The following is a 27600-nucleotide window of genomic DNA, read 5'->3' as shown; positions in this document are numbered from 1 at the left end:
TGATCACTCAGCTTAAATCGGACATTCTGTACAGCTGTGGAGCTTCAACTGCAGAGTACTTTTAGGATCGATTCATTTTGTCTGAATTATCAAATATTCAATCTGTATCATTTCAGAAACATTTCTTTACGTTGGGTGCCCAAAACCGAAGGTTATTGAAAATACGATGCTGTTTAAAAAAAGAGAAAAGAGGACAACACATTCTTTCTGTTGATCAATTAAGGGATTAAATGCCTCATTGTTTCAGTGCGGAATCGTTTGAACCCGACCGTTAGTGGTGGAGCCTCACCTCGTTATTATTCATGCTGAAGTTGGCGTCGGGCGAGCTCATACCATCAGCCACTCTCTGAGCTTTGTGGTTACTGAGGGCCTCCATCACATCTTGAATCCTCCAAAGCTCTTTTTGGATGCGGACATGCTGCTGGCTGGGAGGCTCCGTCTGGGTGGGCACACACACACACACACTGATTATTACCGGAAGAATAACTTGGCGTTGTGAACACAGCCGACAGCAGCGCAGAAGAGCCGGAGGAAGTGATGTGTAATTATGTCGTCACTGATGGTGCAGGGCAGTGAAGGGGGGGGGGGTGTCCCCGGCTCCCTGCCGGCCCTCAGACTTCTCCGCCCGGAATTAGCTTTGGCTTCGACTCAAGCTCAACCGGGAGAACCCGCTGGAGCGCTCTCTCCCCCCGTCTGCCCACCTCTCACGCGATGAAAGATGGGATAAGAGACGGCCTTGATTAAGGGCCGCTCCGTCCCCGCTGCAGTCATCAATCAGCGACGGCGTCGCTTTGAGAGCTCCGCCATCTCCCTCCACGCCGCCGCTGAGGCCGCTCGGTGTTCAAAGGACTCTGCTTTTCGTTGCTGCTGCTGCCGTTGTTGTTGTTCTTGCAGTTTATGTACCCCTGACCAAGGTCAGACTCTCATGCCGTGTTGTTTTTCTTTTTGTGAGATCAGGACAAGTCTTAAGAAGGATCGTACCTGAGGGCTTCCCAGTGCTTCCAGCTGTTCCAGCAGCTTGTTCTTAGCCAGAGTCACGTCCGCTTCCAGCTTCTCGTACTCCCTCCACGACAGCTCAAACTCCTGTTTGGACAGAGGGTACACTTTGTGAATGACAAAACGGGAAAATAAAGCAGGCAAAAAAAAAAAAAAAACTCCCAATAATCACTGAAGACATGGCTGGTGTTGGCGAGTGCAGCGTGTGACTCACAGCAGCGATTCTGGAGAGCTCTCTGCAGGTGCTGAGCAGGCCGCTCTGCAGCAAGTCTCTCTGCTGGATAACACTCTGCATGGCAGCAGGGCTTTCAGAGCCCATCTCGATCTCCTGGCTGGCTGAAAGCAGCGCCGTCTCCAGGGTGTGCTGAAGGGAACGCGCCGCATTACAATCAGCCAGATTTAGACGTGATGGATGGTTAGAGCCGCTCGCTTTTGTGGCCCGCGGCCACGTTTTTTGAGCGCCCTAACTTCTTGCATTGTTTGAATAAAGCCAGGACATTGGTAAAACTGTGTATTGTTTTTGTTATTGAGTAATTGCAGTTTATGAAAATATGTAAAAAAATAATAAGGGCAAATGTAATCCTATTTTCAGAGTGAAAAATAAAAATAAGCAAACTCAAATTGGCAGCCATAGTTTGGTATCCCTAATTAGTAGAATAATTACTTCATTCATAAATGCCTGATTAATCCTTCTATGGTCTATGGTTTGCAAAATCAATAAGCCAACCATGTCCACAATAAATTTCAGTATAATATTACCGATTTTTTAATGGAGGTAACTCCAAATAGCTCAGATTACGCTGCATTTCACCCCCCTCTCCTCGTTTGACAAAACCAATAAAAACACGTATGCGAGAAATGCCTTCCTGCTTTAGTAGGAAATTACTGGTGGAATTCGGTGCATTGCTGCTGTTGCAGTAGGATCGCAGCTGCACAGCAACCACACTCAGACCCGCTAATCAAACCCCGCAGAAACCAAATCCTTGCAAACTGATGACAGCAGCTGGGCTATAAATACGTATAACAAATATAATAAGTTGAAGTTGTTTTTTTTGTCTGTTTCTTGATGTGTTTCATATAAACTTAAGACAAGGTTTTTTTTCATAATCCAAACAGAATCTGGACCGTGTAATTCTCTTTGCGTCTCACACAGTGAATGTAATGTGACAGATGTGCAGCGCGTGGTCACCTTCTCTCGGTACAGCTGCTGAAGTTTGTCCTCCTGAGTCCTCACCACTTTGTCCTGCTCGCACAACCGGCTCAGTTTGGTCTGAGGAGACAACAGGAGAGACTCGTGAGCCGGCCGCGCACGCCGTCGCGGAACGTCGCGAACGCAACTTACGTCAATGTCCGCTTCCTCCGCCGCGCGTGTGTAGCCCAGATCCCTGTAGTCCTCTGGACCCAGCTGTGAGGACACACGGGACATTAGGCGGAGACACCCGACATGCACATACACAGTAGAATCGGGAGATCGAATGCAGTGTCCCTCTGGACTTTGTCCTTGAAGTGGACGTTACCGAATCGGACAATGTGAGTTTGAAGAAGCGAGGGAGGGAGAGCGTGCCGGTCGAAACGCGGCCTCCTCTCGGATGATTACCCACGGTTGTTTGTCTCCATCAGCACACCGCAGTGGTTTCATTGGAAATGCGAGGGTAAGGCATGTACAATAATGTTGCTTACTAAACTGTAGAGTCAGCGCATGAGATGCAATGCCCCAACCGCCTTCTTCTCCTGCAGATTCACTGCAACTATTAGTCAAAAGATTCTGCCTGTTTGCTGTCAACTTAATGTGTGTGTGTGTGTTGCATTAAATGCAGTATTTCCAGAATAATAACTTTACCTCTAATATTCTCAGGCATTTTGAACGTGGTGATGTTCGGGACAAAAGCCATTTGGTTAATTTACTACAGGTTAAAATACAGCCAAAAGGAGATAAATGTCAGCCTGCGGTTCTTACTACCGCAAAATCTATTTAAAAAAAGAAATAAAAGAATTAACTTGGACGTTTCTCCACTTGCCTCATCTACTCATTTTAAAGATGAAAAAAGACACAAGGCTCAAACAGGAAATTATTTAAACTGCATTGGATCCCATGTTTCCAGAAAATCCATTTTTAACAGAGTCATCATTCATCCCCTCTTCTGAATCTGAATCAATAAATGTGCTGCACATCAATATTAGGACAGTGAGACATTTCTGTGTTGTTCTGAATCGATACTCTTATTGGATAATAACGACTAGGCTACAGAAGGGTAAACTGCCAATGTCCACGTTCTGTCACCTGCTTATTGGGCCACAAAAACTAGCCCAAGACTAGACTAGTTAACCGGATCTATTTTCTCTCAGAAGCTACGCCATCTTCCCCATCTCTTGTTTTCTGGGTCTTTTTGCTTCCTGTCTGCTCTCCAGCGAGTAATCACATAATCACAGTAATCCCAGATCTGTTGGACCCTAAACTCATTGTCTCATTGCTGTTTTGTCACACAGAAAGTTTCCATTCATTTTCTTGCACCTAATTAAAATACCTAAATCTAACTGCACTTCAACTTCATAGATAATATTTCTAATTTCAAATCCAACCTTCTGGTCTACGGAGCTAAAAACAACGAGAGAAATGACTCACCGTCCAAACGTCTCGGTGTCAACGCTCCACAGTCACACACATTGTTCTCAACACCTTTTTCCTCGGCTGCACCACACAGTTAAAGCAGCTGGGACCTGAGGTCCACATGGCATTCCACACAGAAACATGCAGACTCTCCCACAGCAAGGGGGAGGGCCGGGGGGGGAGGAGGCTTCACTGTGGTGTGGATTTCGAGTGACATGGGTACGAGGAGGGAGACACAATTCTGGCAGCTGAACAGGTGGAAATGCAGCTGTTGCCAATAAATGGGTGTGATGGGGGTGGGGGGCGGCACTTTTACACCGCTGGGGGCAGGCGGAAACAAAAGTGGCAAAGTGAAGTCACAGCCATCGTCACACATACACAAGTCGGCCCTGTTTCACGTTTCCACCAGCAGAACAACAAGAGGTGGTGGGGGGGAGGAAGGAAGAGAACGCTTGGCTAGAAAATCTGTCTTTAACGTGGTCATCACTTCTCGCTGACTAAACAGGTGAACACAGCGGGTCATGTAGACCCAAACAGAGTTAATAGAACAGTAGTATCACTTTGTTTTGTGAATTGACTTTACTACCATTAAAACACCCGCCATTAGTTCCCCTTTTCACAGTAAGATATAGTCTTTGCTAGTGAACTGGGTCAGACTCCAGGCGACTCGTCTAATGAGAGAAGCGTTCTGCGATGGCCTATCGACGACCCCACCCTAACTAACCTTCAGTGGTTTGGCCCCCCCCCCCGAGACAAAACACGATGAGTAAAGACTCGAAACTTTGCTAGCTAAAGGATGGGGCTTTCATTTTTAATTTAGGACGGTCACACAGCGAGCTGGGTGTGTTCTAAACATGGAGCAGCTTCTAGATTAATCTACATCTACAATGAACTACATTTAGTTCCCACACACTAACTTGCACAGACACTTTGCGAGGGATCATCCTACTCTTTGACAAGTCATGCCCATGTTGGAATGACTTCTCATAACATGAGAACAGTCAAAAGCGATGGATGAGGAGGTGCTGGCGATACAGACAGTACAGGGAGACCAGTCTCAAGATGCCATGAGGACTTGGACACCGAAGGAGGAGCATTGCAAAACAGACCAAAATAACAACAGCGACTGGTGAGGCGGAGCAAAGCCTTCGGCTGGCCTTACTTGGTGGTAAAGTTGAGGCCTTGGGGCAGAGTTCTCAATCAAAGTGTGAGTCATGACGATTAAAGGGTCACTTTCCTTCATCTAGTCCAGTGTGGAGAGGAGCGATATAGCAAGTGTCAGTTCACAGCAGTGACAACACGGACAACGTTGGTACATCTCTCTCTCTCGCTCTTATTGTGATGCAAAGCTTAGAAATGGAATATATTTTCAGACTGAGGAGCTAAATTACATAATCCTCGATGGTTACACAAATCCGAGGCAAGCACACTTCGCTATGACATTTATTAGCAGCAATGTGGCATTGTGCCTATGTGTACCATACATGTTTATAATCACAGTCAGAGCTCTTGAGTTAAATAACAGCAGATTCTGCAGCGGTTCTATGACACGATACACACAACTCTTCATATGTGTTGTATAAGAAATATATCCTTAAACTGTACAGAATAGATATTAATACGTATAGCAGACTAATGAATGAATGGCTCAGACTAAAAATGCTTTGTGCGTGTGTGACATCTGTCCATGCCATGTAGTAGAGCATTAAACAAGAGTTGAATATTCAACAAACAGGGAATCAAAGGCTTTTTTTTTTAGCAGACTGCTGGTTAATACAACAATAGCAAAGCATTACATGGTGAATTCATTTCATGACAGGAGACAGGGCCATGCAGTCATGCATTACCCCACCTGATAGTCCAAAAACATGAGGTTCCTTTGGAGGTGATGGGAGAGAATGTCGTTCTAACGTCAGCAGCAAAGAGTAGAGGAAATAAAATGCAAGAGTGAGACAAAAGAAAAAGAAGTCACGGACGCTCTCTTGCGCTCGTCCACACAAGTAGGTTATGTTCAGTGTGCCCAAATAGGAACGGACAGAGAAGAAGGCAGGACAAGTCAAGGTGAAGAAATCAGGTAGCAGGTGTACACTATAAACAGAGTGAGTGGACTATGGGTGAACTAACAGTGAGCTGAGGTTGAAATAATACTTGACATCCCTAAAATTGAAAGTGAGCATCTTGATAATTGACCTACTGAAGTACATCAGATAGGGCTACGATCTTTGGCCATATGAGACAAGATCGATTATAAAGCTAAACCCCACAATCCTTCTCAGGCTTGATTGACCCACATCCACTTGGGAGACTTGAAATGCAAAAATCCCGCTTTGACATTTCCACATGCCAGCAGTCTTGACCTCTTCAGCCGGTCGCTCCTTAAGCTCACGACCGGCTTTGAGATTCATTTCCGGCTAACATCTGTATGGACTATTAAAATAATTGAAATCTGCTGCTTGCTCGATAAGGATAAAATGTAAGGATCTGACTGTATCAGTTAAATTCTGCGTGGGAGATTAGCTTATTCTGCTCGTTTTCGTGAAAGATCTAGAGTAAAGTAGCCGATGCTGAATTGTGGCGAAGAGATAACTTCAAGCCAAAGAAAAGCCTGTCATGGAGAAAGTGCCTATTGCAGCACCTTTTCTCCTTAAATCCGCCAGGTGTAAAGAACCCAAAAGAAAATTCCCTCTGGATCGTGATGGATAATGGAAGTGGTTAAAGATGGCGCACGCACACCACACACTAACACACAGGCCGTCTCCGGGGGCCTGACCTTTGGGTTGTCTCCGTCCATGTTTAGTTGCATAAGCTGTGCTACGGTGCGCTCCCGGACACTGTTTAGCTCGGCCTGCTGCCGCCGCAGCTTTATGAGCAGCAGAGTCAGTTCCTCAGGCTGCGAGGGAAGGAGGAGAGGGGAAATACACAGCCACAATAAAAACAGGGACACACCGCAAAAAGGGGGTGGGAGAGGAGAGAACACACCAGGAGAGGAGATTTAGACATATGGCGCTCCAAACAGGTGAATAGTTGTTACATCTGCTTTTTCATGCAGGGGGCCGTGAGATTATCGGAGGTGCAATCGCTGTCAGCAGCATGCAAATTCAACACGGTTCAGATCAAGACAGAAGGGCCGTTTAGCATTTGTTACAGAATCCAGTTCACACTTTCCCAGCTCGGCGAGCACATAGCGCTGCGTACGGCGGCCTCGACATACATCCCTGATCTAGCTTAGCAAGCCGAGTGACGAGGCTTTTAAGTCTCAACCCATGTGAAGCGAGTGAAAAAGAGCCCCTAAAGCGAGCGCACCCTAAATCCGACCACTTGGAACATGCATCCGAGTTCTGCCTACAGCTGTCTCCTGAGATTCTGTCAAAATGTCTTCGTGGAAGGGCATAGAGGACAGAAAGAGGGAGAGGGAAAGAGGCACAGTAGGTGGAGTTGTAAAAATAGACTGGTCCTTCAACGAAAGTCCAATTAAACACAAATGTGGGCTCTGCACACTTGTTTGAGGGTGAAGTAACTGGGTACTTCAGCGAGAGGACAGCGATGGACACAGGAGGGGACAACATGGATATGGACGTACTGTTTTGCCGTGGAGCGACTGGGCGCTGATGGTCTGAACTGGGATCCCCGCAGGCATCGACCTCCTATCCGGCGGGTAGGCGTACTGCAGTACACAACACTTTTGGTTTTACTTGCCAAAATATTGAGATCTTGTCAAAACAAATACAAGGAAGATATGGGGATTTTTGTGCCAATGCGCGCCTCTGCTGACCTTGTTGTGCTGCGGCCTGAGCCGCCTGTCGATGCTGGCGTCCCCTCTGTAGACGGGAGAGGACACCTCCGAGCGGGCGCCCGCGACGTTGTAGGAGCGCATGGGGGAGTAGCCGCCGTACATGGACAGCGAGCCGTGGGAGGGCGAGGGGGGGATGGAGTGGCTTGGCGCGGCGTGCTCCGACAGGTTGATCATGGTCTTGGGACTGGCCATGTCTCTGTAGAGGCCCGGCGGCGGCGGCCTGGTGTAGGCCTGCCGCTGCCGCCACTCAAACAGCTGCCACATGGTGTCGTCGCGCATGGAGCGCCGCTTGTCCACCGAGGGCCCCAGCGACTGCTCGTACAACGAGGGCGACATGCTGCAGATGCTGTCCCTCTGCGCCATGCTATTCCTGGGCATGCTGCTGTAGCCGTCGCCGTAGTGTGGCATGTAGGCCACCCGGTGGCTCGGCATGTTTCTAGGCAGCGTCTGGTAGGACGTGATGCTGGATGGAGGGGGCGGGAAGAGTAACAGTAACAGATCAGCACACCATTTACAAATGAATATCAACATAGATAGGTAGCAGAGATACTTATTTTCAAGAAGTGTCTAAATATAAACATCAAAAGGTAAAAAATGTATGGAACAACTTTAATTTATTTAAATGGGATTTTGTATCATGACTAATAGGCTCCGCGTGGCAGGTTGAAGCTAGAGGAGTTTGTTTGTAGTCCTTTTTTACTGAATTATTAAATCTTAAATTACGCAAAACGAAAACACCAATTTATAACTTGAATCTGACTAATCAAAGTGTGGTCATGTTATGATACAGCAAGTCAGGGAAAGGCTCGACTGGCCTTTGAAAACCTTTGCCAGCAAATGATCCCTTTCCAGCGATACCACCGCTTTGAAAAGCTCGGCTTCCACAGCGAGTTCAAAGTCAGTGCACCGTCCCAGAGAGCGCTTCCTGTTAAGGCTCATCGGTGCGTAAAACGCATAAGAAAAGGCTCAAAACTAAATGGAAACCAAGTATTATTCTGAGAACACGCATGTAGTGAAGACTGAATGGGGAGAATATGGAGAGGGAGTTTACACTCATCATACAGCCCCACTACAGAAAGTTCACATTTATAAATCCATGGTGCTTATTTCTTTCAGTGAATGAAGGCAAAAAGGCAAAGGTTGTGTCTAACATGACGATAAGCAGATGGGGGGACAAACACACCGACAGACGGGCAGACAGTGAGAGAGGAGGATTAATCCCAACCAATTAAAAATGGGACTCTCACAGCAGGCCGGTGGCAGGCAGCAGCTCTGGCTATTGTTCCTGCCCAGTTATACTTACTAGTGCACTTAACAGTGTAATATCAGAGTGTTTAAGTCATGGTGAATCCTCTGGCTGTGAACAAAACCGCTTTTGACAGAAATAGGACTAAGAAGCTTTGGGAAGACGTATGCACATGCAAACGGGCCCTCGGGTGCTTTAGGAGAATTACTCTCCTGTCTCAGAAGAACAAGTTTTGACTCTTGTGCAATCACCTAAAAACACTACTTGCTTTCTCCTTTTGCCGCACAAAAAGCTTGAGGTCACACAACGCAAAACAGTAAACGTTTTCTTTTTTAAACCCACAATGGATGATATAATCAAGCCAACCTCCTGGTGTCGTCGTCCTGGCTACGGCCCCTCTGGGTGCGGACCCAGTGCTCCAGTTGCTGCATGGAGCTGGTCCTGCTCAGCGCGCGGTCCGGCTCGGGAGTGGGACTCCGGCGAGGAGGGACCCCAGTCCCGTCCTGCGCGGCTTGCTCCCCTGATCCGTTGACCTGGGGGCCGTGGCGCGACCCGTCCACCTCGGTCGGTGTCTGCGGCGAGGCGACGCTGGCCTTGACGGCCGCCGCCTGCGCCGGCTGCAGCTTGATGCTGTTGATCTTTGTGAGCGGGCGCTCGCGCTCCGCCCCGTCCTGCTGGAAGCCGTAGCGCGCGGCGTCCCGCTGCTTTCGCTCATCGTCCGCTGCGGCGGCGGGGGGGGCTTCGGGGGCGCGCTCGATGTTCAGTTGATTGTTGTGGATTTCGGGCTGCGTGAGCGGAGGCCGGTAGTTGGCCACGTGATTGATCTCTTGCGGCCCGCACTGCTCCACCTTTAGCCTGTCCAACCTGATGAAGACAAAGAAGAGGCCTTATGAAAAACCTCTCAGGAACCGTGTTAGCTGAAGCCAATCAAGACCCATAAGATTGACGAGTAGAATAGATTCAATGGGAAGCTCCATCTGTGGAACAGATCACAAGTAAAATGTGATTGAGGATCAAATATACTGCAGACCTAATCCGTTGCCTTTGTGAACCCTGCTAGTGGGGCCAGCTCGGAGACAAAAAGAAAGTGCAAAGAAAATGGGCGGAGGTGTAGAATGTTTCTTCCAGCTGCCAGAGGAGGCCAGGCGTGTTAAAGGAAATCAGATACCTCCAATAAAGCGTTGGCTCTTCTGGGGCACGCCACGAAGGTGCTGCCCAGACTCCGGTAATCCATTCGCAGCTCCCCTCTTTGCCTTCTCTCTAAAAGACCTAAACACAGCTCTGTGGCCCTTGGGGAGGTCTCCAGAGGTAACTGACACCACTACTCCTTGGCCTCAAGGTCACAGCTTCAAAGTTTGGCAAATTCCCCTCAGCAGCACGGCTCGCTGGGTAAGCAGTAAGAGGGGAGTAGGAAAGTCTCTCCTTCGGTTTTCAATTGTATCCTTTTAAATAGCAGCACCAGTCACGTAATGTCTTCTCCAGCCATCTGCGGCTCCGGCAGACCGCTAGAGCACACATTTGTTCCAAAGAAAGCTGGGAGTGCATTTACTCATGCTTTATAAGACATTCTGAAGAGATTGTGGGAACGCTTTAAGGGAAAGGTCTTCAACAGATAAGGAGTTTGGCTACCATATCTCCTCCTTTTACACAACCTTAAAAAACGAAGGGATGCCGTGCATAGAAAAATATAACACAATAGATACTTTGCCTTCAGAATAGTGTGGAAAGGCTTTGCCATGCCGTTATACTCCTGCCTTATAACAGCGCCACACTGTCCCCTTGCTATCCAGTGAATTTCAGGCACTAGTGCTCCGTGTAATTATAAAGCACTTCACCACTACGCCTCCGCTCACCCACATCAGAGGGAGCATTAGACAGGCGGGCAGCCAAGTGACAGACATTTAACAAAGTTGAAAAAAAAATAAGAAGGAAAAAACTCTATCCCGATGAGTCACTGATTCTCATCAGCCGGCGCAGCTGTGCATGTTCAGATCAACCAGCAGCGTGCATACATACATCTCAGCGACTACATGCCCACTGCATCCGTGTGTAATAAAATCACACTAGTTGTTGACAGGTGGTGAACTGGTGCCTAAGCACTGGTTTACAAAACAAATGGTTAAAAAGAAAAATCTGGATTTCGAATCGAACCAAGGAGCCAAGTAATTCCTGTTTACAAACAACCGCCCTCATATTTCATTTTCAAATGTCTTTTACGCCATTCAATTCAAATGAAATACAGGCACTCTCTGTGCTAGTGATTCTTTAAACAAACCTCTTGACTGGCTCGGAATGCACAAGTGCGGCATCGGTCATAACTTTCATCCAAGCCTCCATCTCTTTGGCCGTGTCGGAGCAAAAATAGTACGTCCGCATGTTGGGATGCGTTGCCTGTTTGAACAATGAACAGGGAAAAGGGACACACACACACAGAAGGTTACCTGAAAGAGAGAAGAGAAAAGCATCACGTCAACTGGGATCGCTCACACTGGACAGAAAGCAAATTGTTTGTTTTAACAAATAGTGATGCAAGACAGGAGTAACTGGAGTTTCATGCATGCTTCTATATTAAGGGAGTGAATTTATTGTAGGACTTACCATGCAGTTCATTGTATGGCCGAAACAATGTTCTTTAGTTGCTCTCTTCCCTTGCAGTGGACAAATCAATGTATTGTTAAACCCACACACACACACACACACACACACACACACACGTAGAGAAAAACAGAATGTTAAGTGAACAACCTCAATATCCTGTTTACCAATGACTGGAAAAAATAAACAAGAAAAAGTCACAGTGCTGCAATTACTTCAGAATTATCTTGGGAAAGGAACCTTTAATCTATCTAAGGAATCTTTAATAACATGGCCATTTAAGAGACGGGGGGAAAATTAAAATATGCAGTCAAAAAGTCAGGCCATTCCTGAAGAGGGGTCGGCCGGTCGGTCTCTCGCTCTCTCCGAGTGGAGGTTGGAAAAGGAGTGGGCTGTGTGGTTGGAGAGACCTTGAGCAGACTCCTGGGTGTCTGTGTTTAGCCGTGCTAGGCAAGACTGCTTTGTGGTCTCTGTAAAAAGACCCACAGATCGCGTACACACCAGTGGATCCCATGGAACGGGCCCCCTGCCCTGCAAGGGGTTACTTTGTCAAGGGCAACTACGTGGAAGTAGCCCATCCTCTGGCTGGTGGTCTCTTTTACTCATGTTGGTCATACAGAAGCGTCCTTAATTGTTGGTTCAAAAGCAGTTGAAAAATGTCACACAGTAACTAAGAAGTTATCGTAGAATGGCAATGTGTAGGGTGAATGAAACCGTGTCATCTACTTGTACGTATCCGATAAATGTGCAGCCACACAAAGTTTGATGAAGACACGCACTGACCTTGAAGGCATATTTCCTGTTGATGTGGTCGTCCACAGACAGCATGGACACACGGAAGCTCGGCAGGAGGATGCTGCCAAGAATCCCCTCCTCCTTTTCGTCTGCGGAGACAAAAACAAGCCAACGCAATGCATTAGGGGGCGTTTTTTTTTTTTTTACATCAGTCCCTCTGAGATTTTGCAATAAACTCTTAAGTGTGACACATTTGTAAACTTTGAAAAGGGGCCAGGAGAAATGTGGAGTGTGTGCGATGAGCAGCAGCCAATCAGAGCAAAAGATGAGCATTGATTCAACATCCCGTGCAGCTCGGCCCCTCTAATCCTCATTAAGTTAGCAGACAGTGCTCCACATCAACAATGCAGCACTCTCCACGGGGGGGTAGATTGAGTCGCCAGTTTTAAAGCGGGGAATTGCTTAACCTCCTAATTTGTTGTAAGCCATCTGCATCACATACCCAAAACAAAAACAGGGCTGGAAAACTAAAACTAAATACATCAAGGAAGTGACAGCAGCAGCCCCAAACGCGCACTTGCCTCACTTGTTTAGTGTATGCGTCTGTGCGTGTACGTTAAAGTCTCCTTACATAAACCGGCCGTGATGGGATGAGTAACATACGTGGTGCTGACCGATGCTCGGCACAGTTACTGCATGTTTGAGCTCCGGGGGGGAGGGAACTGGAGCCCATTAAGTCTGAAGGATTGAAGGATAGACGCTTCTCGCGGCCCACCAGCTCCCTGCATCTATCAGGTCTCTGCAGTGGGGCTCCTGAGCCCACAATAACAGTCAGAGAGCGCTCGTGCTCGGCGGAGGGCCGGTGACCTCCGTGCCTGCTCTCTGCTGATGGGTGGACTTCTCCACGTGTCCGTCTGGATGAAGCCTTTGGGTTCCGCTGCTGCCCGGGGCTTTTATCAGCCGGTGGGCGGACAGAAGGCGACAGGCAGGCGGACACCAGAAATAACACAGACTAGATGTCAGCGTGATCAGCAGAAATGGTGACTGTATCCGCATCAAGGGAGCCAGGGGGCTTTGGGATATGTGGACTGGTTTTATGCTCTTTGTAGAAGCGGACTAACGGTAAACTTCGACTACAATTACTTTACAGCCTCGATGATACACAGGATTGGTTTCTTTTCTTTTTGGTAGGAAAGCTCTCGAATGTTCTCTGGACACAGCTGTGTCAATATTTGACCTGAACATTAGAACTGCGTGAGTGAAGCCATGATGCCCAGTCAATAGCAGCTCAGTCAATACAATCTCATTAAAAACACCCACATCTAAAACTTACCTTCTGCATGTTTGCTATTCAACAGCAAATTAAATAGAAATTCCTTCAAATGTTTGCTTCAGTATAAATAAATAAAATTATAATTAATAAAATTAATTGGTGCACCCAATTAAAGAACAATATACAGTATACACTGCACATATTAAGGACGATCGGACAATATACTATACTAATACTGTGGTAATGCCAATGTGGAGTCTTTAACTATTAACAAGATGAACTTTGTTGAATGCGACTGAATCCAATAACAACGCTGGCATGCAACCACTGTATCCAAACAACACAACCGCTGGAACCGTGGTGTGAAATCCCATATCCTGCCTTGCTTTCTCTTATCAACATCAGGGCTGCATCAGAGCTCTATTAAAAGCACCGACTTTTCTCGGGGGACATAATGATCACTCAAACGGCAAATCAGATGACGAGAGGCATTTCAATTAATAAGTCTCCTTGGGTGGTCCTGTCAGGACTGCTTACCACAGGGGCCTTGGATACAGATGTAGTAACATTCACGATGCCTCTGAAGGTCACAACAGCCCTGAGCGCCGTTGGCGGAATAACAGTATCGCTGTAACACGGTGAAGCACCGATGAGGCACGTTGGGGGCCGAGAAGACGGGACTCACCTCTGTAGTAGAAGAGGCACAGGTCAGACAGCACGAACCACCGCTTCTTCCACAGCTTCATCCCCGTGCTGTCCTGAAAAGACACCGGGGGAATGGTGTGAATGGCTACTACTCGCTTAATTAGTTTAATTGTTCCGTCTGTGAATAGCTGACGGCTACTTGGAGGCATTTAGTTAAAGACTAACCGTACCTCCACAAAGACAATAGCTTAAATTGCTTCCAGGGTTCAACCCCACTTTATGCATTATAATCAGTTGGCAACTTTCTATGTTATGCCTTCAATTCTGCTTCCTAAACTCTGTCTTTCTGCACATTGGGGTGTAAAACGCTTCATTCTGCCATTCAAAAGAGACCAGACACCAGATGGAACTTTTGTCATATAATAAACATAATAAGTCCTCCGTGGTGTAAATGAAACCAAATAGCTTTAAAAATAATATTTTTTTTAAAAGTATGTCGTATGGGCAACAGAAATAAATCTCCTCTGCCCAAATTGTTTTTTGGTATCGCAATGCTGTGATCAAAGGGGTTTTCCAGGCTGCTGCTTGAGCAGGATGAAGGGTGAGGAAGCGGGTATTAACTCCCCCCGTTCGCCTCATTGGAAAACTTGAGCATGGCTCTTAATCGCGGATTCCACCCGGGGGACAAAAGTAGGGGGCGGGACCACAAGGACTCTGTCATTATGGTCAAACACCATGTGGGCTGCAGTTTATTTTGAATGGAAATTCACTTCCATGGACCCAGCATGTTTAACACATTAGTATGAATAAAATAATTTAAAAAACATGGCCAAACCAGATCCTGGCCGGCACGTTCACGGGTGGAGGCGCGTCAGAAAGGCGTCCATTGATTCCTCACCTTCCCTCTGTCCAATCAGGGACTTAACCTCTCGTTTTACGACGCGTTCCTGAATACGCTTCCATCAGAAGTTCTGTCAGGTTTTGCTCAGTTCAGGCGGGAAAAGAAAAACAACGAGGCTTTCACCGTCACATCAATCATTGCGGCATTTTGTTCTCCTCGAGGGCTGCAGCTTTTTCCTCCGCCAAGGACTTCAATAGCTTCCAGGTTTCAATGAGGCAGGGAAATAAAAGTGCAAATCCAGCCTTTATTCACAGTAGCAGACTTGTGAGTCTTTTGCTTGATCTACGGCGACCCTGATGGAGGTCCCCAAAGAAATAGCAGCTGGCAGCTGTACCAAAGGAAGCCATCATGTGTTCACAAAACTGCGCCGGGAGGCTGCAATCAAAAGTAAATGAGTTTCCTACTTAGGAAGCATGAGAGACTCCTGTTTGGCAAAGAGCTGCCTCGAGCACCCCCTGTTCACCCTCCTGTGAGTAACCAGGCAGCCGAAATGAGGGATTTGGTATTTAACCACTGCCCGCACTGGATGAGAGGCCTGGGCAGGAGTGCTCGGATCCTGGAAGACGAAAAGCTTCCTCTGTGACGGGCAAGCTGCAGATCTAATGGAGAGAACTTCCAATTGTTCTACGTGGAAAAAGAAGGAAAGTTGTCCGAACATTGCATTTATATTGGTGGGATGTTTCATGGACTTTCCTCAAATATAATGTGAAATGCATTTCTAAACAGCATTCACAAATCAACCAATCAAAAGATAATCGGCGGGAGATACTCCTGAAATGGACCTTTATTTAAATCATTTATTTATTTAATTATTAATAGTTATTTGTCGTCTTCTGTGTTTTAAATAGGTTTACCAGATTCCATGGCAATTCATCAAATAGCTGTCGGGTACATTTCAGACGGACTGAACGCTCGGAACAAGCAGCTGGACCCGATGCAGAGTTACCTGCTCTGCAGCCCAGAACATCATGTGATTTATTGTTCACCTGTTTATAAAGCCAGTTCCTCTTGATTACTGGCGCACCGGGATTCCTCCTGATGGAGTTGGATCTCTTCCCAAAGTTGTGGATTTTTTTGGAAGGTCTCGATGGCTAGAAATACCAAATGAATGAGTTAATGGCAAAGTGAACTCAATCCACAAACAATAAATCTTGACTCTGAAAACCTCAGGACTAGTTTCCCATTACTTTCCTAACTTAACACACATGCTTGAATTTCCCTTTATTCATGGTGTCACTCACTCTGTCTGCCGTGTTGGTGGGGTTTGCGGAGTAGTCCGAACTGCCTGTGTAGTTGGAGGCCTCACTCATGGTGCTTAGTGGCCGATCCTTCTCATTCGCCGGCACTTTGGAGGCAGATCTAAAAAATAAATAAATAAATTAAAAGTTTAAAAAAATAAACATGCCTATAGGGGTATATATAATATATATATATATATATAAAAAAATAAATCAGTCAGAAAAACAATAGCTATACAAAAATATACCCAATTTATGTCTACTGACAGTTACTACAGACTAGGAAGAAGCAGACTTTATTGCCTGTCCTCCCCCATCCCTCTGAAGTCCAAACTGCTATAATGAGATCTCAACCTGGGCCTATGAATCATGCCAATTACTCCCACTATGTCACTGCAGATACATTCCCAGTTGTCCTATAGCTGGGAATGGACTGCAAAGTCTTCCTGACACACTACACAGTTGCTGCAGTGAATCGGTTCCCCTGCAAGACAAAACTATTTCAAAACAAAACTTGAGAGCATACGGAGTTCGACACATTTGCCACAGGATGGAACACCTTGTGAAGAGAGTTGTCTCAGGGCCTTGCAGATATAGCACATGGAGGAAGGGAACGGCAGTGTGGTCTAAAGGGAACAAGGCAGCAAAACCAGGGTAGAGCAGAAATACTGCAATCACGACAAAAAAATAATCCCTCAGCCATCAGATGTATTGGTTTTAGGTCACTGAAAAGGACAGAAATAGCCAGGCCTGCACAACAACCCCCCCCCCCCCTTTCACCTGTCCATTTGATAGATGACCCTTGGTTTGAAGTCTGCATATCATATGGTACCATTCAGCATTAATGACGCGCCATCTACATGCACTCTAAATCCATAAGCAGCAACTAGACAGATCTTTCAATCCGTCCTTCCGTCCGGTTAGAAGACTGTTAACACTCCAAAAAAATCGTGGGACTAAAGCACCCTCGAGTTAAATACAATACGTTCGAGTCACCACTCTGAAGGAGCCACTGAGACGAGCCGTCTCCACCGTCGAATGACCTCACTCAAGAAAATGAGCTCAGAGGATTTCCAGCTCGTCCAGCAACAGGCGGAGCCCCCGTGATCTATAATCGACCCGCCATCATAAACACATCTGTTTGGAGAGGCGGGGGGATTAATATTGTAAGAGAGGTGTTGCTTTATTGGATTCGCTAATGAGTCAGCAGACCATTTCTAGTCTCTGAGCTGCAGGATGTATGCGCATGTGTGTGTGTGTGTGTGTGTGCGTTTGTGTTTGTGTTGGGGTTTGTTGCCTGATCATTAATCTGTATGCAGCCAAATTGAAAAGTAGTGTGTGTATCAAATTGCTTTGGTGTAACAGCTGGCCTGTGTCTACAAGCTCAATAGAAGAACTGGTGGTGCATTACAATGAGGTTCATCAATAAGGTTTGTCTTGTCCTTTGAAGTCTCTAGTTGTTACCAACCCAAAGAAGCTCAGTTTACGGACATAAAAACACAAAGAAATGAAGCAAATGCTAACAACTAAGAGGCAGCAAGGTAATTTCAGCTTCTGCACTGGTTCACATTTGTACGGGAGAGGCTTGTTCAATCCAAAACACAAAATGAAAGCGTCGGGAAAAACAAGGAATTGACAGACTCTTTGTCTCTTAGAACTCTCCAGGATTCATTCCTCAGCAACACGACTCACACGGAAACAGAGACCAACAAATGTCTACGACATATCTTCAACTTTGGTTTTGCGCCGCGGAAAATACCATGAATTACAACGCTGCTTTTCAGTGACACTTCCGTGTCGTCCCCCACATGTTAGTGTGTAGTGGTGCGTCGCATCGGCGCCTGGTCCACCAGGGACTTTGTGAGGAGGGATTACACCGCCACTGGCGCTTGGCGCTCTGACCAAACCCGGGATGGGGTGAGGTTTGGGGGGTGGCGGGGGGACACCGTGAACTCAGCGGCTGAGGGTGCATTTTAAAATGACCACACAGCATTTCTAAAGAAAGAAGGGGGCTTTCAAACACTTTTGTTTGCCAGTGAACCTGACCTCTAGCGTTTCAACAAACAAAAGGAGTGGGAGACAAGGAGGGAAGGCACGAGCCATCGGTGTACGCTGCTCACAGGCTCAGAGCTGGGTGGCAAACCCCAAACTGTACCCATACGGATGTCATTTAAGCACCCGATTTAACTCCGCTATGTTTGTTTAAAACTGCTTTAAAGAGCAGCACCTAAAACACACATAATGCAGTCAGACTACCAACATTCGTTGGTGCAGCAATATTAAAAGGGAAAAGTTGCACAGGACAAACTGCACGGCAACATCTGCCCGGTGAAAACGCGCCTGCAGCATTAAGGTCGTCACATCGTCTACCTCGATGGCAAGCGAACGCCGCGCTCTTGTGAAACCATGCGTTGCATGAGAGTTGTGCAAATATCTCCCATCAGCCTGCACACGGTCACGTGGACCACTAAGAATAGACCACGACATGGACACCGAGAGCAGTTGGTCACGGAAGAACGAGCGACGGATGTATAGAATCCAGCCTTTCTATAATCTCATAAACAATGTCAAAGCAGATTATGAGGCGCCAATGAATCGGAGCCTCGATAACACACACACACAGCAAAGCAGCGTCCTGCGCGTTCATCCGTCTGCGAGTTTGGTTCAGAGAGGAGGAACCTAGAAAGCCTTCAATAATTGGGACAAGAGCAACAACAAAGGCCCCGGCATCACCGACTCTGTTGCACTTTTTTGATTGCCTGCATTAACGCTTTTTGAGGATGTAATGAAGTTATCTGTGCTGAGTGTAATCCATGGTGACCGCCCTTAACTCCATACGGTACTGCTAATCTCTTTTTAGAGTCAACGGGGCCTCTTTCTGCTCACAGTAACACTATTCATCACGGCTGGGCAAAGACGCCTCCACACGCAGTGGCTGCCCTTTTCTTTCCCGGCAGACTTTATACGTTATACGTACAAATTTGAACCAAATTTGGTGTTTTGGATTTACTTAAAGCACAGAGCAGATTAGACAGTGATTTTCCGCCTGGCCTCTTTATCCCTGTGGCGGCTTAAATCCGTCTTTGCCTTTTATTACTTGTCCGGGGTGAAGATTTCCCCCGCGGGGGCTTTTTTCTAAAACAGAGCCAACTGTTAAGATGAGACGCACTGCAATAAACAAACAAAACATCCCTTACTCAAGCAGTGGCCTCCAAAGTCAACCTCTAGGACATCCCAAAATCATTTGACAGATTACCGTACAACAAGCAAACACTAATTGCCACGTTAGATACTATCTTGTATCGACATGTTGCGTCCCTCGGCAGAGATTTGGGAGTTACACGGTGAGGGGAGGAATGTGTCAAGTGGGCGCAGGATGACAGTTCTGGCAAAACACCACCAGCCTCCAATTGTTCCATTCCAATTTGGTGAGACAAGAAAACTGAATAGATCATGTGTGTGTGTGTGTGTGTATATATATATATATATATATATATATATATATATATATATATCAGTTTAGAAAACAAACTGACAGCCTTAATGATACATCAGAGAATTCATTACCAACTAGCGATTGGACTTCGGCCACAATTTCACTCTGGGGGAGTGAAATGTCATGTCTTGAAGCAGAAAATATTCCAATCAGCATTCATTGCTCAGTAAAATAAGTGACACCAGTTGGGAGGACGCACATCCTTTCAGCACTACACTATAGCGTGGTGGAGGATCTGCTGTGACGGGGGCTTGCTTAATGGGCGAAGTGGGAAGCTGAGTGGAGCCGATTCGTGTCGCCCGACATTAAGCTAAGAAGGCGAGGGAAGTAGATGGAAGCTGAGGCCAGGAGTGTGGTGGCGTTGGCTCTGATTCAAACAGTCCACAGCATTTAGGTTTGGTGCTCCACCGGACTGGGACACGCATCGACAGTCTAGTGAATCTGCAAAGGACATCTGCTCTTTTGTTCTGTGTTGGACATCGTGCAAACCTCTGGAAGGAGTAGAGAGCAAAAGTGACCCATGGGCGGCGTTAAAAAGAGTGGATGAAACTGGAAATGGGAGCACTGACCATTCTTGAGATGGGTGTGGTGCGACATTCTCTGTTCGAGACGACTGGCCTCTGACCCACTCATGTGGGCAGACACGAGACTGTGGTCCTGCTGAAAGCAGTGCAGTGATCACATGGACGGAACGCTGTCACTGGACATGTATTTTTCTTCTCTCCTTTTTTTTTTTTTTACAAAAAAAGGCCACCAACTCTTGTCCAGGGCAACAGACAAGAGCCCAAACGTGACTCATCTCATTCCCGCTGGCTGATGTCTACGCGATACAAAGGCTCCGTTATCGCCAGCGCTTGGCATCAAGGTTGCTGAGCCGATGCTTGGCCAACGCAGCCTCCACATGCAGCGCACAAATGCTCAAACATGCAACCCAGTGGCATTCTCACAGCAAAAAAACAAAAAAAAACACAAGAGACTTACTGTTCGTTGACGACAAAGATGCAATTGTCTTGCGAGGGTAAGCTTGAGACCGGATGCTTGCAGGTCACCTTCCGCTCATTGTGGCTATTGAGAGAAAAGAGGGGGGGGGGGGAAAAAGTGAAAGTGTTTAGTGTCATAAAAGACTACATGCACAACAGTAAACATAAGGCCATAAAAAAGAGCTGATCCATCTTGAAAATGCCTGAATTGATACGCCGCTAATTGCACAGACAACAAACGCAAACTTGTTTTCTCGGAACTCCAGCTGCAACGGCTTCAGCGAACTCCTCACCCCCGGAACATGAGTTTGTGTTGGCAAACATTTTCTGGAAGTAGGAAAATTGAGTGGAGACAGAACAGATGCACGATATGCAATTAATTGGCATGCTGTGCCAAAGAACTGGTCCAATCTGTAAAACCCGTCCAACCAGACATATCCTGGGTCATTGTGAAAAAAGATGGATCATTAAAAATCATTAAAAACACACACACACACACACGTTAGAGATCCACCGGCTCCAGAAGGCTGTGCTGCCATCCTACACCTTTTAAGTGACCCAGCGGTGCAGAAGATGCTACCACTCATCCCGTGGGCCAATCACAGAGGCCCCCCCCAGCCACTTCCACCACACGGACAACACTGTCCTTGGAGAGGAGCAATACGGTCAAGTGGAGCCTGGTCAGTGTGTGATCCGGCTTGCGAAACTTTTGTTAATATGAAAAGCTCCTCTGTACCGTAGATCCTGAACCAAGAGCGTTTATCGTGCTTTCCATGGAAAACGGATAGCTCTTTGAAGAAGTTTAGTAGAAGAACAGCGTATCGACATATGAAAGACATCGACAGTCGGACATTACAGGTCGCCGTGTCAACACACCAAATGTGAAACTCAAGTCAACGTGAAGTAGGAGGAGCAGGAGGAGAGTCAAGATGCAGCCCAGAAATAACAGATTTTAAACACGGGGTACTTGTGTACAGAACAGAGCAAATAGCAAGGATGAAATAGGGGGTTTAGTTTGGGCCGGGCCCGGAGAGCAACAGTCCCCACAGCTCTGCTCTGTAATTAGTGGATTCGCCGCTGGCAGCGGGGGCCCCCAGTGCGGTCTTGGGGCAGACCGACGGCACCGTTTCTCCCCGGGATCCCGTCACACATGCCGGCACTCTTCTGCACGTTTAGGAGAAGAAAAAGAAAAACAGGGTTTGGCGTGTCTGTGGTGGGACAGGGGGATGGATGCTGCGCAAAAGCTGGATGGGATATGTGGATCCCTCGACTATCCGAGGATCCAGAGCATTTGGGCCCCGATGCTCTTAATGCACGCGCCGCCGGTTCGCTCTCATGTGGTGCATTGGCCGAAGTCGAAAGGAAAAGAGGTTTAAATATTATGGTGCAAATTTGCCAACCTATCAATTGACAATGCGTGCCGTTTTATTACAGAGTAGAGTGGTTGATACCTCCTGGGATAATTCAAATTATTATGGTCTAATCAAAAAGGGATCGCATGACTGTACCCACTTTGGTAGCCGCATGGACTACTGACTCGTATGCATACTTTTAATGTTGCAAAAACCCTGTTACATTCTCAAGTAACCAACATCTATTTTCGTTAAACACTCCGATAACAATCAGGGGACTTTGGTGGTGCCGTTTCTGCTGGAAGTCGTCAGCCAGTCTGCCGTCTCCGGGCAGATTCTAGCTGCTTTCAGCTCATTGTTTTGGTTTGGCCGTCACCGTGGTTAAGGTCCCGGCCGGCTGTAGATGAACGACACAGTAAGTTCGAACCCTGGCTGCTCCATGTCCCGTGTCGAAGTGTCCCTGAGCAAGACACCCAACCCCTGCGCTCCGCATACGACGCAAGATCACACAAAGCAAATTGGACACCACCTTTTTTCTCAGAAGTGGGCGGAGCAAACAATAGATAAAAATAGGATGTATATCTTATTGGCTAAATAGAAGTGTTTAAAACTGCCACCATTAGTGAAAGTACCACCTTCAAAAGGAAGTTGGCCCAGGATCTGTGGGTCACATCTATAGAAGCAAACGCCCCCCCTGCTGTTAGGAACATTTTTTGCAGATGTGCCTTCAGACAGGTCGTGTGTTTCAAAGGACGGGGCTGTGCGACACCAAAGACCACATACCGTTGCGGACGGAAGCAATTTGAGCAGGTCCTAAACAGTCCAAACATGATCCATGTGCTACGAGAGGACGGTAAATACTCCAGCCTCACATGGAGGGGGCGGGGCCCGCGAGGTAACATGATGGCCGTGGTAGCCGGCCCCAAAAAGAGTATCAGTATCAGCGACCATCATTTCTCTGTCCACCAGAGATATTTTTGCGGCTGTCTCGATTTGATCCATTTAGTTTTCCCGTCACATTATGCAGCAGTGACATTTGTCTTTACGAGTGACGATGCTGAGGAAGAAAAGAATGACGGCACGGATTTACTTCCACCACTTGGCATCAGCAGCTGATTGCAAATATGACAGCTTTATACCGCAAAGCAATTGTTGACAGGATATGTGGGTCGGTTGCCTGGTTCCAAACAACATAAGGGCCCTCTGAAAACGTTGCTGGCCGATAATGTAAGTTGGTGACAGCAGGAGTGGCGGCATCGTAATCAACAGCTGCTGCAAAAGCCAATGGCTCTGCATGCGAGTAAAAATATTTTACAAAATGCCAATCCTAGTATTTTCCTATGGTTATCGTAGCGCCACAACACCTCTGGCAATGGTCTCACGCCTCCCATGGAGGATGTGGTCTGTGGTCACTACCGTACAACATCCTACAGTCAAGAGTAAGTCGGCAGAAAGTCACGTGGGCGAGCATATGGTAACATTTCTGCTTCCACAGCGAGCTCAAACACGGTACTCTCCTTGGTTGGAAGTCGTATCGTTTTCCAGAGGGACATGTGGGTTTATTGGGAGGAAAAAGGGCGAAGGGCACAGGGAGGCTCCTTTGCCTCTTGACCTCAGCAGGGAAGAACTGGGAGCGGCCGTAAAAAAAAAAAGTTAAATGACCACCCTGTTTGAAGAGGGCTGGACGATTCAGCACTGTCCCGTCGACAATAATTAGCAGTGAGCCACAGTAATGAAGAGCTTAAGCTCTCCATGGGCTTAGCTTTTATTGTTCTGGGTGGGTCTTTGATCCGTCACTCCCCGCCGTCCAGTTTAACCACAAACAACCGAGGGGCTATGGGGGAGGGGGTCGTCAAGTCTTTATGAGTTTTGACGACACATCTTCAGATTTTAAAGGGGGGGGGGGGGGGGCGGCGCCGTTAATTATTTTACTTGAAAGCGGATCCAAACATTGACCCTTTTTCTTCAAACATTGTACGGTGGGGAAACATTTGGTTCAACATTGAACCTATTTCTGTCATCTGCAAGGCTGAAGCACTGCTCATTTTGGACTGTTTTCAATGACAAAGCATGTCTGGCCTTCACTCAACAGAGTTGACAAGTCAAAATACATAAACTCAAATCCATATTTTTGCTGAATCTCTGTTTAAAGGTGTAGGGATAGTAAGAGAAAAGAAAATACAAAAATACATTGTGAAAAGAGGTGTAATTTGCCCTGTAAATTTCCCCATTGCGGGACCAAGGGGATTTTCTTATCTTAATTAGAATATCAAGGCAAACATTTGGAATTTCACACCAATACCTCAGTGGATGCTTAAATTAAAAAACACAGGTGCAGGCCTAGAAAACTCAAGTAGAGAACGCCATGCATCTCGGCCTGTCCTCAAAACTCCAATAAAAAATGGCTTACCACAGCATACCTGTCCTAATTATCTTTAATTCAATGTCGTTTCAGCTGCTTTGAGGTCTTAAGTGACTCGGCATCCTACTGTAGAGTAGTCAGCAGTGCAGGTCAGAGCAATCAAGCGGCCAGCCTTCTTTCCCACGGACATGATCTAATGACTGATCTCAGAGCAGCAGTTGCTTCAACCAAAGCCTTTCCAGTAGCATCAGTGAGAGGACTTTAACATTGTCGTAACCTCGTAGGATCAAAATTTTATCCTTCACAGCGCCGAGGCTAGCAATCTCAAACCAGAATGCATGTCGGCTCTGGTCCCCTTAGTTCACATCAGCCATGTAATCACATTAATTTCTGCACTTATATACATGGAAGACTACACAGGAAGGAACACGATCACTGCGTTAGTCGAGGCCAGCGGCTACTGAAAATGACCAGGTAAGTACTCGTAACTAGCACGCTGGCTGTGTTGGAACTCCTCAACACCTCATTGACATTGGCTGGGGGACTTGAATAGCCCGCATCACAAAAGCTGAGCCGAATAAGCAGAGAAAGCCGTTTGTGAGTGGGCATATAGGGGAGGGGGGGGGCGGGGGCAGCAAGAGTAAAGAGCAAAACAAGGCGCAGCGTGGAATACAATGCGTAACTGGTATAATGCAGAGTCCTTCACTAATATGGGTACATGTTGTGGAAAACGTTGATGACACTGAGCAGCGCCAGAGGCTTCAGCTGCGTGTTTTTTTAAGCTTCAATTTTCACTTCGGACCTTTTTAACTCAGCCCCAGAAAACAGCTGCTCGTTCAGGCAGCAAATCAGATTTTTTTTTCTGGTAAAAAAAAAAAACAATTCAATTAGCGGCCCCTTCAAAGCAGCTGCGACCGTGTGCAAAGTGTGACAAGGTGACACAGCTGAGAATGCCAATTTGTGTTTATTTCAGAGCCATGGAAACAAATTGCCTTTAAGGGAAAACAAGAAGGCGATTTACAGAAGTGAAATTTTGTATCTTGGGAAAGCATTCGAAATGTTAAAGGGCAGTGCGTTGTGGTCATTGAACAAGGCTTTAACGTGACCTTCTCACCGGTGGCCAACGTGACACCGCGGTTCCTCCTTAGACAAAAAGAATTGGTTCCTTAAAGCTTTTTGTGGAACAGACGTTCCATACATCACGTGAATGGCGCATCAGAAGTTTCTCTTCCCACTTTTTTGGGTTTTGGGTCTGTAAACTCACACAGTGAACCGATACGATGTTGAGCTTCATCAAAAGTGCCAGAAGGCTAGCATTCCTTACGGCCATCGTGGCAGATAAAGTACCGAGAGGAAAACATACTGTATCCTGTAGGTCCGTTGCAGGGACAAAGCGCAGAATCACCAAGAATAGTACTCAGCCTCTTCTTATCAAGGTCATCTCCTTAAAGACATAGACGGAGGAGCGGATGGGAAGCTGCAGGCTCGTGGAAGAGCATTTTGTAAAGTTGTGTAAAAAGCTTTAACACAACTTCACAGCTTTGGTAGTAACTACAGCTTTTATACGCAACATCTTACATTCATTTTCTCCATTTCTTAGTAAAGATTCACACATTTGACACAGAAAGCGGGTCTGTATATGTCCACTAGTCAACTGGCTCAAGTGGACAACTCTCTGCAGATTCACCATTTTGCTGATTTAGCTCTCAGCAGTCAAAGCCTGAAATTAGATGTGGCTCCACCCTGCCCTCCCCTTGATCTCCTCGGCTCAGTGGGTGCTGGGGCAGGACCTGTAGTAATAACAAAGCATTTTTACACCTCCATCTGACCTGCTCCTTAATGGATCGGTGTCCACCCAAAATACTTAACCATATATACACTCACCGGCCACTTTATTAGGTACACCTGTCCAACTGCTCGTTAACACTTAATTTCTAAGCAGCCAATCACATGGCGGCAACTCAGTGCATCTAGGCATGTAGACATTGTCAAGACAATCTCCTGCAGTTCAAACCGAGCATCAGTATGGGGAAGAAAGGTGATTTGAGTGACTTTGAACGTGGCATGATTGTTGGTGCCAGAAGGGCTGGTCTGAGTATTTCAGAAACTGCTAATCTACTGGGATTTTCACGCACAACCATCTCTAGGGTTTACAGAGAATGGTCCGAAAAAGAAAAAACATCCAGTGAGCGGCAGTTCTGTGGGCGGAAATGCCTTGTTGATGCCAAAGGTCAGAGGAGAATGGCCAGACTGGTTCGAGCTGATAGAAGGGCAACAGTGACTCAAATAACCACCCGTTACAACCAAGGTGGGCATAAGAGCATCTCTGAACGCACAGTACGTCGAACTTTGAGGCAGATGGGCTACAGCAGCAGAAGACCACACAGGGTGCCACTCCTTTCAGCTAAGAACAGGAAACTGAGGCTACAATTTGCACAAGCTCATCGAAATTGGACAATAGAAGATTGGAAAAACGTTGCCTGGTCTGATGAGTCTCGATTTCTGCTGCGACATTCGGATGGTAGGGTCAGAATTTGGCGTCTACAACATGAAAGCATGGATCCATCCTGCCTTGTATCAACGGTTCAGGCTGGTGGTGGTGGTGTCATGGTGTGGGGAATATTTTCTTGGCACTCTTTGGGCCCCTTGGTACCAATTGAGCATCGTTGCAACGCCACAGCCTACCTGAGTATTGTTGCTGACCATGTCCATCCCTTTATGACCACAATGTACCCAACTTCTGATGGCTACTTTCAGCAGGATAATGCGCCATGTCATAAAGCTGGAATCATCTCAGACTGGTTTCTTGAACATGACAATGAGTTCGCTCTACTCAAATGGCCTCCACAATCACCAGATCTCAATCCAATAGAGCATCTTTGGGATGTGGTGGAACGGGAGATTCGCATCATGGATGTGCAGCCGACAAATCTGCGGCAACTGTGTGATGCCATCATGTCAATATGGACCAAACTCCCTGAGGAATGCTTCCAGCACCTTGTTGAATCTATGCCACGAAGAATTGAGGCAGTTCTGAAGGCAAAAGGGGGTCCAACCCGTTACTTGCATGGGGTACCTAATAAAGTGGCCGGTGAGTGTATGTGTATGTATAATTGACATAATATTTTTGGATGGGTGTTTTGTATTGACTATTTCTTACTCTAAAACAATATCCTGTGATGTTGTATAGCTCGGTTAAATAACTTTGTTAAAATGATGTTTGCGTGTGTGTGATCACGTTTCGGAGACTAGGTGTTTGTGGAAGAAGCTGCCACCCCCCCGGGCCCAGGCCGAGCACCACAAATAAACTCTGTAGGAAACATTGCTGAATTGTCAATGATTTAACGAAGTATCTAGTGAAAGAAACGTTGGACATTGAG

General features: G+C 46.8%; 1 protein-coding gene across 5 annotated transcripts in view; it reads right to left on the bottom strand.

The window, feature by feature from the left end:
- The window catches only part of LOC119195672 (pleckstrin homology domain-containing family A member 5-like), a 57038-nt gene that overhangs the window by 6518 nt on the left and 22920 nt on the right, over positions 1–27600 (bottom strand). For 3 of the 5 annotated variants that reach the window (XM_062562939.1, XM_062562937.1, XM_062562940.1), the window contains exons 4-20: positions 20508–20591; positions 16034–16151; positions 15779–15883; positions 13932–14004; positions 12022–12122; positions 10919–11034; positions 9010–9507; positions 7377–7860; positions 7185–7268; positions 6375–6494; positions 5457–5510; positions 4767–4847; positions 2339–2401; positions 2186–2266; positions 1211–1360; positions 982–1083; positions 290–439 (exon numbers count right to left, since the gene is read on the bottom strand). In XM_062562939.1, the coding sequence (XP_062418923.1) occupies positions 290–439; positions 982–1083; positions 1211–1360; positions 2186–2266; positions 2339–2401; positions 4767–4847; positions 5457–5510; positions 6375–6494; positions 7185–7268; positions 7377–7860; positions 9010–9507; positions 10919–11034; positions 12022–12122; positions 13932–14004; positions 15779–15883; positions 16034–16151; positions 20508–20591 (2464 nt within the window). Of the gene's footprint in view, positions 1–289; positions 440–981; positions 1084–1210; positions 1361–2185; positions 2267–2338; positions 2402–4766; positions 4848–5456; positions 5511–6374; positions 6495–7184; positions 7269–7376; positions 7861–9009; positions 9508–10918; positions 11085–11241; positions 11292–11316; positions 11770–12021; positions 12123–13931; positions 14005–15778; positions 15884–16033; positions 16152–20507; positions 20592–27600 lie in introns of those variants that run through there. The other 2 variants (XM_062562942.1, XM_062562941.1) reach the window with 2 other exon arrangements.

Source organism: Pungitius pungitius, chromosome 6 (genome assembly GCF_949316345.1).
Source record: "Pungitius pungitius chromosome 6, fPunPun2.1, whole genome shotgun sequence".
Taxonomy (NCBI): Eukaryota; Metazoa; Chordata; class Actinopteri; order Perciformes; family Gasterosteidae; genus Pungitius; species Pungitius pungitius.
The sequence above is the reverse complement of the archived record's forward strand: the minus strand, read 5'-3'. Positions and strand labels throughout refer to the sequence as shown.